At 42.7% G+C, this 14,704-nt stretch overlaps 1 protein-coding gene and 2 non-coding genes across 4 annotated transcripts; all 3 read right to left on the reverse strand.

Moving 5' to 3' along the window:
* Positions 1-412: 412 nt before the first annotated feature.
* LOC123324486 lies at positions 413-546 on the reverse strand. Its single transcript, XR_006539849.1, has one exon. It is a non-coding gene; the product is annotated as a small nucleolar RNA SNORA31 (small nucleolar RNA).
* Positions 547-1,332: 786 nt separating this feature from the next.
* TPT1 (tumor protein, translationally-controlled 1) lies at positions 1,333-5,299 on the reverse strand. 2 transcript variants are annotated; one of them, XM_021697904.1, is made up of 6 exons: positions 5,070-5,299; positions 4,724-4,797; positions 3,978-4,168; positions 3,451-3,556; positions 2,533-2,649; positions 1,333-1,547 (listed from the first exon to the last, which is right to left on the reverse strand). In XM_021697904.1, the coding sequence occupies exons 1-6, from the start codon at positions 5,095-5,097 to the stop codon at positions 1,545-1,547; spliced, it is 519 nt and encodes a 172-aa protein (XP_021553579.1). In that variant the 5' UTR covers positions 5,098-5,299; the 3' UTR covers positions 1,333-1,544. The 2 variants fall into 2 exon arrangements, with proteins under 2 accessions (XP_021553579.1, XP_044769483.1); XM_044913548.1 differs by having other exon boundaries at positions 1,333-2,649; positions 5,070-5,252.
* LOC123324485 lies at positions 1,615-1,744 on the reverse strand. Its single transcript, XR_006539848.1, has one exon. It is a non-coding gene; the product is annotated as a small nucleolar RNA SNORA31 (small nucleolar RNA).
* Positions 5,300-14,704: the final 9,405 nt, after the last annotated feature.

The raw sequence follows: 14,704 nt of genomic DNA on the forward strand, positions 1-14,704 counted from the left end.
ACCAGCAACTAGCACATTTTCGATTTTAACGTCAGATCAGAATGCTTAAAATTGCCACCAGCTTGACTAGTTTCCAGTATTTGGATTTACTTCCACTCATCACCAGGGGGCACTATCAACCTTAAGTGTCTCAGGTTCTGAATCACAGCATTAACTCTGAAATCTCTAGGGCAAATTCCCAAATCACTGGATTCGCCCTGGGTTCACTTGTCATAGGACCAGATGACTCACTGGCTTGTCTTCTATTTAGTTTTAACCCTTAAGCTTTTAAAAGTGGAATTAATCAAAAGGCAAGGGTCTGGGAAATCCTTTTGCAACACTTCTCAAACTCAAATTTCAGATACTTTGGAGTAAAACAAGATTTCATTGTTGACAAGGTTATTTCTGAGTTGCAGAAATTCTTCTGGTTTTTCCGTGTACTCCCCCATTCAATCTTGACTGCCATAATGAGACAGAGAGAAAGCGCGAGGACACTTTTTTCTTGCATCTCTAGTGGAAACCTTAGCAGCAGACAGGAACTGCTCCAGGTCTGTCAAACGGATGCATTTTTCTTATTCTCCTGACACCCACAGCCCTTTCAGACACGACAGGACACAACAGCAGCATTTTCCTCGGCCCACACTCCATCTAGAACTTCATCTTTGGAAGCAGGGGCAGGCAAACCTGTCTTGTGAGGGGCCACATAGCTGTTTTAGGATTTGTAGGCCTTAAGGTCTCTGTCACACTCTGCTCTTAACAGTGAAGAGCCAGTCAATACATAAAAACATGAGCATGGCAGGGCTCAATAAAACTGGACATGAATTTAGATTTCATATTTTTCACATCCCACAACCTATTTTCTCCCAACCATTCAAAAATGTAACCACCACCTTGAAGTCACAAAAATAGGTGGCAGGACAAGCCATTCCAGGGTGTTTGACACAAGCATTCCAGGAGACATCTAGGTTTCTCTAGAACTTGGCTCTACTTGACTCATGACAAATAAGATCACACAATACTTTGCTTCCAACTGTCATTAGTCTCTTTTCATTCTTTTGGTAATCTCCTCCAGAGTTAACTACTTCCGTTGGTAGGTGATGAAATGTGTAAGGAATCCACTTCAAATGTTGGCCCAGCTATGAGCATGGTCTTTCCCTTTACTTGAACTCAGAATTACGACTTTTGGATTCTTGTTTTTTATATTCCAGTCCCAGAAGTAGTTTTTCACGGTAGAAGTTATCTGCAGGCAGTCTTATGCTTTCTAGCAGTTGTCTACGACCAGGCTCTAGCTTCTCCAGGACACTACACCAGATGGATTTAAGTATGTGTTAAACTAAGAGGCATTCTCTCATATGAGTTTAAATGCATTTTATTTTTAGACAACCTACATGACATGTTTTTTTTTCTTAAAAACAATGCCTCCGCTCCAAATAAATCAGGGTCAAAACAAATGAAGAGCTCAAGATGCCATCAGTCCCATCTGTCTAAGTCCTGGTGTCGTGTGGATGAAGAGGAGCAGCCCGTTACGGCAATAGGTGACACATCCAAAGTCATGGCCGAATTCGTTACTGTAAAAACGAGAGACTGTATTAACGCTTTTACCCGGTATGAAAATATTTAACATTTCTATGCTGCAGATGTATTCCCCTATTCAATCTGGGCTGCCACAAAGACAGACAGAAAGCGCAGGGATTTTCTTCTCTCGCATCCTAGTGCAAACCAAAAGAACAACAGCCAATTGTTCAAGGTCTATCAGTGGATGCACAACCATCCTTACCAAAGCGGGGGTAGCACATTTTCTAGAAATCTCATTCTGAAGCAAGCCCCACTCATACTACATATACTTTTGTTCTACTAACAAAAACCACAGATATTCCTGGAATAATCCCCTTAGCAAATCATCCGTACCATCCTAAGACATTTTTGTCCACTGTTGCCTCTAATCTTATTTAGTGTAGCCTTAACTTGATCTTACTCCTAATTTACATGGAAGCCTCTGAAAGCTGGGATAATGAATGCTTTCATTCCTGTATTGCCTCCAGAAATTCCTTGCATAGTAGACATTCATTTAATTTTACTGAAGGATTCTGCATATTGGGTAAGCAGCCACCTCTAACTTTATTTACTAAAAGCTAGTAACATCAAGGCTTTCAATGACCAGTTGTCAATTATCAGTAAACCAAAATGAAAAAGGTTTCACATGCCATACATGCCATTCACGTATGCTTGGCAAAATATGAAGAGAAGGACCATTTCTAGGGGGGAAGATCAACACAGGGTGCTGTTTCTCATCTCCAGCTTAGTGATTTAAGCCACCTACAAGAAAAACTTTCTGTATATAAAAATTCTAAGTCCCTTTCTGTCCCATAAAAATCTTTTACATGTGAAACACAACTCTATTAGACTCCCAAAAAGAAACAAGAACTAGACCTACATTTTACAAAGACTGCTGTAAAACCCATTCTAACTATCCCAGGGGCAGGAAACAAGGAATCACACCAAAGAGGTCTCCATTTTTACATTACAGATTTCAACCCCCTTCCTTATACTTACACATTTCTCCATTTCTAAACCATCCTTAAAGAAAATCATATATGGGGTCACACCATCCTCACGGTAGTCCAGCAGAGCAACCATGCCATCTGGATTCATGTTTTCACCAATAAAGAACTTAGGAAGCAAACAAATACCCAGAATTAGACCGTTATATACAGATCATATCAAAACAAACTACAATAAAACAATCAAAGGAGGATTCAAAACACCACAATTTAAGAGATTTTCACCAGGAGAAAAAAAAAATTCTAACCAAACTTCTGTTCACCGAAGGAGAACACTAACAATTGACCAAAGTAAGTACAGAGCAATCCAGAACACTTTAGACTTTCTGGAAACACACTCTCTCAACCCCACATATACAATTCCAAACTCTGTAAAAGCCTGTTTACATCATCAAGCATAGGGAACATACAACGAAGACAGAACATCATATGGATAAAGTTATCTTTATGGCCAGAGGACATGTGAAAGTTGGAAAATCAAAGAGCCAGGCTGTAATGAGTTTTTTCTTTATTCCTGTAGAGGTAAGGGAAAGTCACTGAGTTTCCCCAACAGAACAAGTGTAGAAAGAACTCCAGTGGCAATGAGACACTGGAGTTGGAAATAAAAAGAAGATTGGAAGACCACTTAGGATATTAACAAGCAATTCTAGACAGGGAGAAGCGAAAAATGTCCTCTGGGAAGTGAGTAGGGATGAGATTCTGGAATCAAGCAGACAAGATCTAGAAACAAACTTAGGAGCAGGGAAGGCTACTTTCCACAGCCTAGGCTACTGGAATTGAATCTATGAAGTATTTAAACTGCTCAAAAGACCCAGGAGACAGCCAGGTTACACCAACAATTCATCAAGTAATTTGTTGCTCTGGCAGCTAAATTGCACACATCTTTGACACAAACATTTACAGTATTTACCTGGTAGTTTTTGAAATTAGCAAGGATGTGCTTGATTTGTTCTGCAGCCCCTGTCATAAAAGGCTTTACTCTTTCTGGCCTCTGTTCTTCAAGTTTCCCTTTGATTCTAAAACAGTATTTTATTAATAGGTTAAAGTACTCAGTTCTCAGCAAAACGAATTTTTTCAGTAAAAAAAATCCAAAGGAAAACAAGCAAGCACTGAAAAGGGCAACTAGCTGTCACTGGGCCAGATTAACATGGCACAATCAAGAAACTACTAGCTCACAGGATCAAAGTTTCAAGACTGTTCAAATTTTGGATTTCATGTTATTCCCAAAGTACACTTCTAAAAAGCTAAAACCACACTGCATGCTCCAGTATGTTCACGTTAGTTTATTTATGGAAAAGCACCTGTCCTTGTGAGCTCACAACAGAAAAGGTTAAGGCCTTTCACAAGTAAGCCTGCTGCTAAAGACCCTCCAAGGCAGCTTATCCCCGAATCCCACAGGATTGCGGGCAGTAGGTGGGCGGCGCCAGCAGCACTTACGATTTCATGTAATCTTTGATGTACTTCTTGTAGGCTTCTTTTGTGAAGCTGGTTTCCTGCAAGTGATGGTTCATGACAATATCAACACCAGTGATTACTGTGCTTTCGGTACCTTCGCCCTCTGGGCCTTCAGCGGAGGCATTTCCACCAATGAGCGAGTCATCAATGTTACCCTCTGTCCTACTGACCATCTGCATTAAGAAAGAAAATAGTTCGGTTTCAGACGTTTTTGACCTTAGCTAAAGGAATCCCCCAAATCTTCTGTCAGCAGTTCACATATCCATCATCCTCCCACCAAAACACTTTTGACTCTTGCCAAAACCACTAAAACACTGTTATGGAGAAAAAACTCAAGCCGCCTGCAATTCCTGAAACATCGTTAACTCAGTTAAGAATTCTTTGTTGACCGGAAGGAAAACGGGGTCATTTACATCCAAGTAAAGGTTCTATGTGGGCTTTTGGGATGATAAGTAAGTACATGTACAGCAAACGTTGAAGGGCTTGGGGCTCCCTAACCGGAGCCTACCTGTCCCGGATGGCCCGGGAGGAGGATGGGCGCCAAGGCGGCGGACCTATTTCCAGGCTCAGCTCCGCCTCCACTTTTCTAGAAAAACCCGAGCCCGGAAAGAGCGTCTCCTCCGCCAGGAGGCAGCGGAGAGGATTGCACAACTTTGGGCGGGGGAGCGGCGGAAACCCGAGCCTGCCCGGCCTTGCCTCCCCCGCGCCGCGCGGCCCGACCGACTCACCTTCCCCTCCACCTCCAGGCACAGCCCGTCCGCGATCTCCCGGATCTTGTAGATGTCAGAGAACATCTCATCATCTGCTCGGGGACACAGACCCGCCCGTCACGGCGCGCCCGAAGGTCTGGAACCGGTGCCGCCATTTCCCGCGCGGGCCAGGCGCACGCGGCCCCCGCTCCTCCCCGGGCGCTCGAGACCCCGAGGCGTGCCCCAGGCACCGACCCTTCCTCGCTCCCGGAAAGGCCGCCAGCGTCCCCTAGGCCCACGACAGCGGCGGCGTCCTTCCTCCCCGCCCCCACCCGCACCCCTGTCCCCTGCGCGCGGCAGTAGTGGTAGTGCAGTCACGACTCACGGCTGATGAGGTCCCGGTAGATGATCATGACGACGGCTGGAGAGAGACAACGGCGGCACTACCTTAGCAGAAGCCGGGAGCTCTGAGCGAGCGCGGTGCAGCCGGAGCGGCACTCGGGGGGAGGGGGGAGCGGGCGGAAAAGGCCGACTCAGCCGCTCCCCAACCTCATATAGAGGGCACGTCCCCCTACGTCATCGCCCGCTGCGCCTCCGGAAGCGCCGAAAGCGGTGACGTGGCACGCAAAGCCGCGCGAGGGGAGGAGCCACGGCGCGGGCCGGTGAGGGGAGGTGAGCATCCGGGGACTTGGCTCGGGGACACAATGCCGCGTTGCGCGGTGCTCGCGACGGGGTGGTAGGTGGAGAGGGGGAGGAAGGGGTTCCCGGGCCTCTAGTGCGGAGAGTGGGGGAAGCGGGGCAGGCTTCCTGCCCCCTCCCTACCCTGCCGGGCTGCCCTGGGAGGTGCTGGGCCTGGGTGGGGCTTAGATGAAATCTCTTCAAGCTTCCGCCCTACGCCTCGCGCCGCGCAGCTACCACCCATTTCTGGGAACAAAAATGTCAACTTCGCGTTTACGGAGGGTCGGGGCCTGGGGGGACCGCGAGGCTGTCCACAAAGGATGAGGGTAGGGTACTGGGCTTTTGGCCTCGCTCTGGGTTCTCGGGAGGCGTCGGAGGACTTTTTAGCGTTTGGCCCAGGCGCTACCCCAGCTGTAGCTTTCGGACGCTTTCGTGGGGCAGAGCTGAGTCCGAGGACCGGGCTACAGGTCGCCGCTGCCCTCTGGGGTTAGTCGTGGGGGGCGCAAGGTCTTGGGGAGGACGTAAGGTGTCTCTGGAGTTTGCACAGCTTTCCCATCTCCCAGTTGGAGTTCCGTATTTGAAAGCTTGCGGATTCCTCAGGCAAACAGCTGAAGAACTTTCCCTTCTGTTTTGCACTTGGTCTTGAATTATGTCCTCTGTTTGAAAAAAGGGATATAGTGTCACTTTAAGATGACAATGAAATTATGTCCTAAGTGCTAGAGAGTTAAAAATAGGGAGCTTCCTACCTGCCTAAATGTTATGTGGGCTTTAGACCCAGTTATTAGGTCCAAAACAAACACTCAAGGAAACAATTTCCCTTTTTGTGTGAAACCGGAGAGCTTGTTACATTCAACAAATATTTTTATGCTCTGCGGGATCCCTAGCACCGGGTTTTGCACGGATCTCCCAATCGTGAACAAGTTAAAACCAGTCCTATCCTCACATAAATTTTTGTTCTTAAGAATCAGGCAATTATAATACATCCAACATTTTTGTTTTTTTCTAAATCTAATAACGAAGCATTCTGCACAGTAAGAGAAAGCAACTTGGGAAAGAGCCGAGCACAAAACTGAATTGAGATGATGGAGAAGTCAAAATGGAAAAGAGCCAGGAAATAGTACGCTCCCAAAAAGATGTCGTCCCGGGCTGCACCGGACACCCTAGAGGACCCCCGGTAACTGGGAGGAAGCTAAAATATGGCATGAAGGGAATTTGAAAACAAATGGACATCTTCTGACAGAATGTCTGTGAAGGATCTCTCAAACCTCTTGATTATTTCTGGGATATATGAGTGGAACAGGTTATCCCAGGAAGATCTTCAATTATTTTCCTTAGCTTTAATATTTTCAATTTTTTTTTTTTTAAGATTTTATTTATTTGACAGAGACACAGCGAGAGAGGGAACACAAGCAGGGGGAGTGGGAGAGGGAGAAGCAGGCTCCCTGCTGAGCAGGGAGCCCGATGAGGGGCTCCATCCCAGGACCCTGGGATCATGACCTGAGCCGAAGGCAGACGCTTAACGACTGAGCCACCCAGGCGCCCCAACATTTTCAAATTTTTTAGAAATATTTCCATTTGCTGATATCATATCCCTAAACTCTCTCCACTCTTCTCTAGTTTTATGTTCAATTAAAAACTTTTTCAAGTTTTATAAAAGCCATAGTGAAAAAAAGTACTGAAGTTAAGAGTCAAAGGACCCTAGGTTAAATCTTGGCTTTGTCTGTTACTGGTCCTTTAACCTTGGGAAAGCCAGGCTCCCTAAGCCTAAGCATAAAACGGAATTTTTGTGAGTTAAAAGGTTTTGGGGATATTAAATAAGGCAATGAAAAAATGTCTGGTGTCCTCAGTAGGTTGTTAATAAATATTGGTTGAATTTGGATGCATAATTCTTTCCAAATCTTACTACTTTTTTTTTCCCCACATTTTATTACTTTGCAAAACATTCCTGAAACTATTCCATTAATCCTCTAGTTACGTTATTTGGAAATATTTAGGGATTTAGTGGATATGTGTTGTATTAAAGACGTTCTTCTGTTTAATCACAACACTAATTGTTCACTAAAAGAATTTGAGTTGCATCAAGAGATTTCTATCTCGGGTTCATGTTTAATAGCTCATGGTAATTCAGAAACTAGAAATCCTAAAAAAGAAAATCTTAGGAAAATCTGATTTGAACTTCAAGATATTTTGTAAGCTCCACCCTGTCATCTAAAAAATTTGTGTGGGGGGGGCGGGGAGGGGTGGCTCAGTTGGTTAGGCATCTGCCTTCAGCTCAGGTCATGATCCCAGGGTCCTGAGATCATGGGCTCCTTGCTCAGAGGGGAGTCTGCTTTTCTCGCTCCCTCTACTGTTTCCCCCTGCTTGTGCTTTCTGTCTTAGTCAATTAAATAAAAATCTTTAAAAAAAAAATAAAAATAGGGGCGCCTGGGTGGCTTAGTTGGTTAAGCGACTGCCTTCGGCTCAGGTCATGATCCTGGAGTCCCGGGATCGAGTCCCGCATCGGGGTCCCTGCTGAGCAGGGAGTCTGCTTCTCCCTCTGACCCTCCCCCCTCTCATGTGTGCTCTCTCTCTCTCATTCTCGCTCTCTCAAATGAATAAATAAATAAATAAAATGTTTAAAAAAAATAAAAATAAATAAAAAATTTGTGCTGGAGCAACCCTGTCAGGACCCCTCTCACTCTTGAGAGCTTTTTCTGTATCTTCACTTAATAAATTTCTATCACTTTACTCACTCACTCACTTAATGAATGAATGAATGAATGAATGAATTTTTTAAAAAAATTTGTGCTGTATCTTGAAAATACCTACTTAGAGCACCAGCAATGCAAATAGGGAAAGTTACTAATTGCAAGCCACTGACAAAATCGAAAGGATTTGGTCTTCAGCTAATTAGCTCTTACTTTGGCATCATTTGAATTTTTTTTTTTTTTAACTAGGCTTCATGCCCAGGGTGGAACCCAGTGCGGGGCTTGAACTCATAACCCTGAGATTAAGACCTGAGCTGAGATCAAAAGTCGGATGCTTAACTGACTGAGTCACCCAGGCGCTGCTGAAATTTTTTTTATAACATTTTATTTCTTACTTATTCAGTGTTTTCTAACAAAATCTAGGATTGTCCTAAATTTTACAGCTGAATATGACTTGGTATCTCTTGGAATTAAAGAGGTCTAAAAGACAATGTCTTCTGGCCTCTGCACACAGGCCCTCACATGAGAAAAGTACCTCAGAAGAGTTCCCCCTTTTATCACTTTGGGATTGACTACAATAGCTTAAACAGGTTTATTCATTCTCTCATATAAATAAAACTCAGGGATATGCAGTCCAGACTTACGTGGTAGCTTCATGGGCATCAGGGCCTAGGATTTTCCTTTCTTCACCACCTATATGGTCTGTAGTAGAGGCTGGAACTCCAACCATCACATCCACGTTGCAGGCTGCAAGAAAAGGGGAAGGACAAAAGAGGTACATTCTAGCGTGTGTTTCCCTCCTAGGGAGCAATTCTAGAAGTCCTAAAAGAGGACTTTGTCGGCCTCCATTTTGACCTCAAACTTTTCTAGTTGGGTTCGTCTTCCCAGTTTGTCTCCACTCAGGTGGAAGAGCCTGAAGGCTAAGCATCCCCTGATAAGAATCAAAACTACCCCCTCAAGCAATAAGGACTGCCCTGAGTTAGCGAGACACCACCCTTGATTGACTCCAAGAGGATGGATTTGACCTTCACTGCCCATCTGCACTTACCCACCCACCTTTGGCCCACATTTTCCTTATATATACCTGCAAGTATTTTCAGCGCTTTGGAGACCGTCTTTGAGACCGTAGTCCTCTGTCTTCCCAGCGTCTGCGTCACTGAAATAAACTTCCTTGTTTTCACCACCACTCATCTCTCTGCCTCCGGATTTTATCAGTGGCGAATGGCCGAACCTGGACTGTTTGGAACCCCCAGGGCCAGGTGCTCTTGTACCCCAGTGCCCTGGCTACAATCCCACTGAACAATTACATGGATTCATCCAGTTGCAGTGAAGGCTGCAAACTAGTCTTCCAGCTCATGGACACTGGTTGACTGCCACCCTAAAAATCAGGATTTTGTTCTTAAGGAAGATTGTAGGCAGCTAGTAGTCCTTGCTGTACTCACAGTGCAAAAGGTCTGGTTCTCAGCTTGGACGTTTTTCACCTTTACTCACTGGGGGTCAGGTTCAGGGAAATTGATTAGTATTTACCAAACTCCTATATATGAGATTGATTTGCAAAACAATATCATTAATGTAGAATGAGGAATTCCTAATTGGTTACGTATAGTGTAGACAGTCAAGTTGCAGAAAATGTACTTAAAGAGGGAATTGGGCAGGGAGGTTAGAATGTGGTTTATGATGGTGACAGAAGGTGATTTAGGAATGAACCAGTCCAGCTGGACTATTTCTGGTACATGGTCTGAATCCCTTCATTCTGAGATCTGTTAATGAATTCTCTTGCTCCTTTTACCCAGACTTCTCATACTCTGCTAACAAATCATTACTTTAGTTAAGTTACAAGGCAAATTTCTTTCCTTTAGAGCAGAACTGTTCAAAAGAGCATTACTTTAGGGGCGCCTGGGTGGCTCAGTTGGTTAAGCGACTGCCTTTGGCTCAGGTCATGATCCTGGAGTCCCGGGATCGAGTCCCGCATCAGGCTTCCTGCTCGGCGGAGAGTCTGCTTCTCCGAGCTCTGACCCTCCCCCCTCTCATGCTCTCTCTCTCTATCTCATTCTGTCTCTCAAATAAATAAATAAAATCTTAAAAAAAAAAAAGACTTTGACTTAAAAAAAAAAAAAAGAGCATTACTTTGATAATGGAAATGTTCTGTATCAGCTCTAATACAGTAGCCTCTAGGCCACAAGTGGCTATTGAGTACCTGAAATGTGGCTAGTGTGGCAATGGAACTGAGTATGTACTTCTATTTAATTTTAATTAATTTAAATTTAAATATCCATGGCCGCAGAGCCCTATAATGTAAACTCTATGAGTGGGGGACTTTGTTTTGTTAATTGCTATACCTCAGGAGTCCTAACAGGGCCTGACTCAATAATTGTTGATAAATGAATGGACGAAAGGGCGCCTGGGTGGCTCAGTCGTTAAGCGTCTGCCTTCGGCTCAGGTCATGATCCCAGGGTCTGGGATCAAGTCCCACATCGGGCTCCCTGCTCAGCGGGAAGCCTGCTTCTCCCTCTCCCACTCCCCCTGCTTGTGTTCCTGCTCTCGCTATGTCTCTCTCTGTCAAATAAATTAAAAAAAAAAAAAAGAATGGACAAAAAACAGTTTTCATTTCTCTTAATTGAATTAAGTCAAATCCCATCTCAATTAATAGGATTCAGCATATATTCAAGACCTAGTGTAACAGTGCTCTTCAAACTGAGAGCTGAAAAACAACTTAGTGAATAGTGACCAACTTAATTAAAAACGAAACAGAATAAAAAGAAAATAGAGTCACATGTAGTAAAGGTGACTTGTTTCATGAAATTTCTGTTTTAGATTTACACATGTATATATGTACTGGATCCCAACATAAGACGTATTTCTTCATGTGGATCTAGTTCAAAAAGGTTTGAAAGCCATTGACTTAAGCAAATTTTCTCTTCAAATATATTTCTTGGCAGCATGAACTGGTCAATTTCAGTGGATAATTTTATTATTATTTTTTTAATGTGCCCCTTTTGACTCTGTAGCCCTTTTGGACAAGGTTCATGTTTTAGTCACAAAGTAGCCTTATCTGGTGTTAATGTTCTATGAGTTTGTTTATGCTCAACGGAATACCAAGCCCTACCTGGAACTGGGACTGCCAGGCCAGTTGTTGGCAATATCTAGGTCTAGCTGAGAATACCCGTTCCCTTTCTCTTAAGTGAAACCAAGCAACATAACTAATATAACTTCCAGTAGTGTCTTTGATGAATGTAAAGTGATCATTAGAATCTAAGATACTTTTAGATATTTGAATATTTTTTTTAACTTTGAAAAATAGGGCTTTTTTCTGATTTAAAAAATCATAATACACATAAAAGAGCATTTATAAACCATAGAGAAAACCACAGATAACTAATCTTCACGTTAATGTTCTCCCCATCAATATTTGTAAATTTTTTAAAAAGCAGGGTAGAGGGAGGGGCGCCAGGCTGGCTCAGTCAGTAGAGCCTACAGCTCTTGATCTCTGGGTCATGAGGTTAAGCCCCACATTGGGTGTAGAGCTTATTTTAAAAAAATAAATAAATAAACATATTACCTATATTAAAAAACAAAAAACAGGGTGGAAGGAATCCTAATGTCTAAGTGACTTCTCCATCTTTTAAGACTTTTAAGACTTTTAAGTATAGGTTACTGTTTTAAGACTGCTCTAACAGATCTATAAACAAGCCAATTTGAAGATTTCTTGGTTGGGACTACTTTTAATCATTTTTAGACTGGATTTTAAAAATGAGTAGAAGATGATTAGACTAATCATTCAGCTGGGTGGGCAACTCTTAATCTCAGAAAATTGTTCAAGTATTTTTTCCTTTATCATGAATATTTTCCCATATCATTAACCATTCATCTAAAATGTCATTTAAAATTATTATAAATAGGGGCGCCTGGGTGGCTCAGCCAGTTAAGCGTCTGCCTTCGGCTCAGGTCATGATCCCAGGGTCCTGGGATGGAGCCCCGCGTTGGGCTCCTTGCTCAGCAGGGAGCCTGCTTCTCCCTCTGCCTGCCGCTCCCCCTGCTTGTGCTCTCTCTCTCTCTCTGACAAACAAATAAATAAAAAATAAAAATGATTATAAATATTCCGGGATGCCTGGCTGGCTCAGTCAGTAGAGCATGGAACTCTTGATCTCAGGGTCATGAGTGCAAGCCTTCCATTGGGCATGGAAACTACTTTAAAAAATTTTTATTATAAATAGTCCAACTGATGAATGTTGGAATTTATTTTTTTTTATTTTTTTATTTTTATTTTTATTTTTTAAGATTTTATTTATTTATTTGAGAGAGAGAGAGAGAGCACAAGAAGGGGGAGCGGGAGAGGGAGAAGCAGACTCCCTGTTGAGCAGGAACCCCGATGCGGGACTCGATCCCGGGACTCCAGGATCATGACCTGAGCCGAAGGCAGTTGCTTAACCAACTGAGCCACCCAGGCGCCCTGGAATTTATTTTTAAATCATAGATCCAAAACATTGGAAAATAAACATTTTAAAGATATTTAGGTACCCACCAATCACAATAAATAACTGCTAACATTTTTCATATTTGCTTCAAGTTTTTTTTTTTCAATGAATGAAAAAATATGACTGATCACATTGAGGTCTACTTTATCCTCCTTTGTGGACATCCAGAGATCCATCCACCCTCCCCACCAACACCCACTCAGGTACCCACACCACCCATGTCCACATCCCAGTAAGGAAGGGATAAACAGAAATCAGAGGGCAGGCCCTAGCAGTCATGCCTATCACTTCTTTTATCTTATTGCCAGAGCCTAATCACAGAGCCTTTAACTCTGAGGGTAGCTGGGAAGTATATTCTTTATTCAGGGGGGCAGATGGATAGGGAGTTGGAAGAGTGAGCAGTCTCAGTCACAGCTATATTGGTACTTCCATGCCCTGTGGCATAGGGGAGGAGAGAAAGCACAGAATTGAGTCAGAAGGGCGCCTGGGTGGCTCAGTTGGTTAAGCGACTGCTTTTCAGCTCAGGTCATGATCCTGGAGTCCCCGGATCAAGTCCCGCATCGGGCTCCCTGCTCGGCGGGGGTCTGCTTCTCCCTCTGATCCTCTTCCCTCTTGTGCTCTCTGTCTCTCATTCTCTCTCTCTCAAATAAATAAATAAAATCTTTAAAAAAAAAAAAAAAAGAATTGAGTCAGAAGAAAATTTAATGGCTGTGAAGTAAGGACTGACTTTAGCCTCAGTTTCTCCATCTTGCCTATGGAATTATTATTGGATGTATAAATACTTCATCATCATGGATGAAGGAATGAATAAATAAACATGAATAAATAAATATTAGAGTTATCTCTATACTTATTTTTATCTCCCTTCCAGATTGCTAACTTGTTGGCTGGCTTACTCTTCTTTTCTACATGACTTCTCCTTTGCTGGTGCATCTTGCCCGGCTGCCTACCATTCCCTATTACAGTCATGGAAATTAGCTTAGAGTAGGAACTGAATGCAATTTCAGAATATCAAAGAAAATTTAGAATTTGAAATACAAAGCCTGAAGATAATTAAATTTTGTTATGAGAACAGAGCAAATAGAGTCACGTAGATAGAATCAGTATTCTTTTTAGGAAAAGAATATACATCTGTTTGTGTCTGTATTAAAACTTTTCCACAGTTTTGTAAATTATTCACAGTGATTACTGTGGGAATAGTGATTGGGGTTAATGTGGAGATGAGAATTAGAAAGATTTTTAGTTTTAGTTTTATAACCAGTGGTACCCTTTGGAGGCAGAATTTAATTGCTCTAATTCATCTTTGAAATTTATCACATAGTTAAGGACAAACAGGGAAGAAAACGATGGCAGACTTTCTTCATTAAGCTGTTGGTATGGCAACAGTTATTTTTCAGGGCTGCCTTAGCGGGGTCACTGGAATGTTAAGTATGGAAAAGGAAGGAATTTTTTTCTCAGATCTCATAGGGCATGCTGGTGCACAGTAACTTATTACTGCTTTTAGAGCAAAGTGTTCATTCTATTTGAGACATCAGATATGTAAACATTTGTTCAAAAGTGCAAGAACCAAAATTATAAAAATGGAGGGGCGCCTGAGTGGCTCAGTGGGTTGAACGACCCACTCTTGATTTCGGCTTAGGTCATGATCTCAGAGTCCTGGCATCAAGCCCAAGCTGGGCTCTGTGCCCCGGGCGGGGGGGGAGGGGGGGCAGGGGTGGATGTGGGAGGGTGTCTGCTTGAGATTCTCTCTCTCTTCTCCCTCTCCCTCTGCCCCTCGCCCGGCTCGTGCTCTCTCGCTCTCTCTCTCTCTCAAATAAATAAATCTTAAAAAAAAATAAAATTATAGAAAGGGATATAGGCATATATATGATATAAATATAAAATATATATTTAAAATATAATCTGAAATACATAAATATGCGAAATATAATTATAACAATAAAATATAAATATGTCATGTATATTCCTGTACACATCATATATATAATATAAATATGTTTATAGGAATATACATGAACATGCAAATATAATTTTTTATTGGCCCACTTTTTGTCCTACCCTGTATTGTGTATCTTTTAGTATAGGTATGGAGGTGGCTACCATTTTCAAAAACTGTCCCCATATGATGAGAATTAGATTTGAAACAAATATTTCTATGTTGATAAGGAAGTATACTTCCA

The sequence above is a fragment of the Neomonachus schauinslandi genome, chromosome 3 (genome assembly GCF_002201575.2).
Source record: "Neomonachus schauinslandi chromosome 3, ASM220157v2, whole genome shotgun sequence".
NCBI lineage: Eukaryota > Metazoa > Chordata > Mammalia > Carnivora > Phocidae > Neomonachus > Neomonachus schauinslandi.

What these genes read in the sequence shown, in the direction of transcription:
- TPT1 (XM_044913548.1), bottom strand. Translation starts at nt 5,097, where the DNA reads ATGATCATCTACCGGGACCTCATCAGCC. An exon ending in CTACCGGGACCTCATCAGCC is followed by an intron (nt 4,798 to 5,069) that starts GTGAGTCGTGAC and finishes GTCCCCGAGCAG; the next exon opens with ATGATGAGATGTTCTCTGAC. An exon ending in CTAATTTCAAAAACTACCAG is followed by an intron (nt 2,650 to 3,450) that starts GTAAATACTGTA and finishes TTGCTTCCTAAG; the next exon opens with TTCTTTATTGGTGAAAACAT.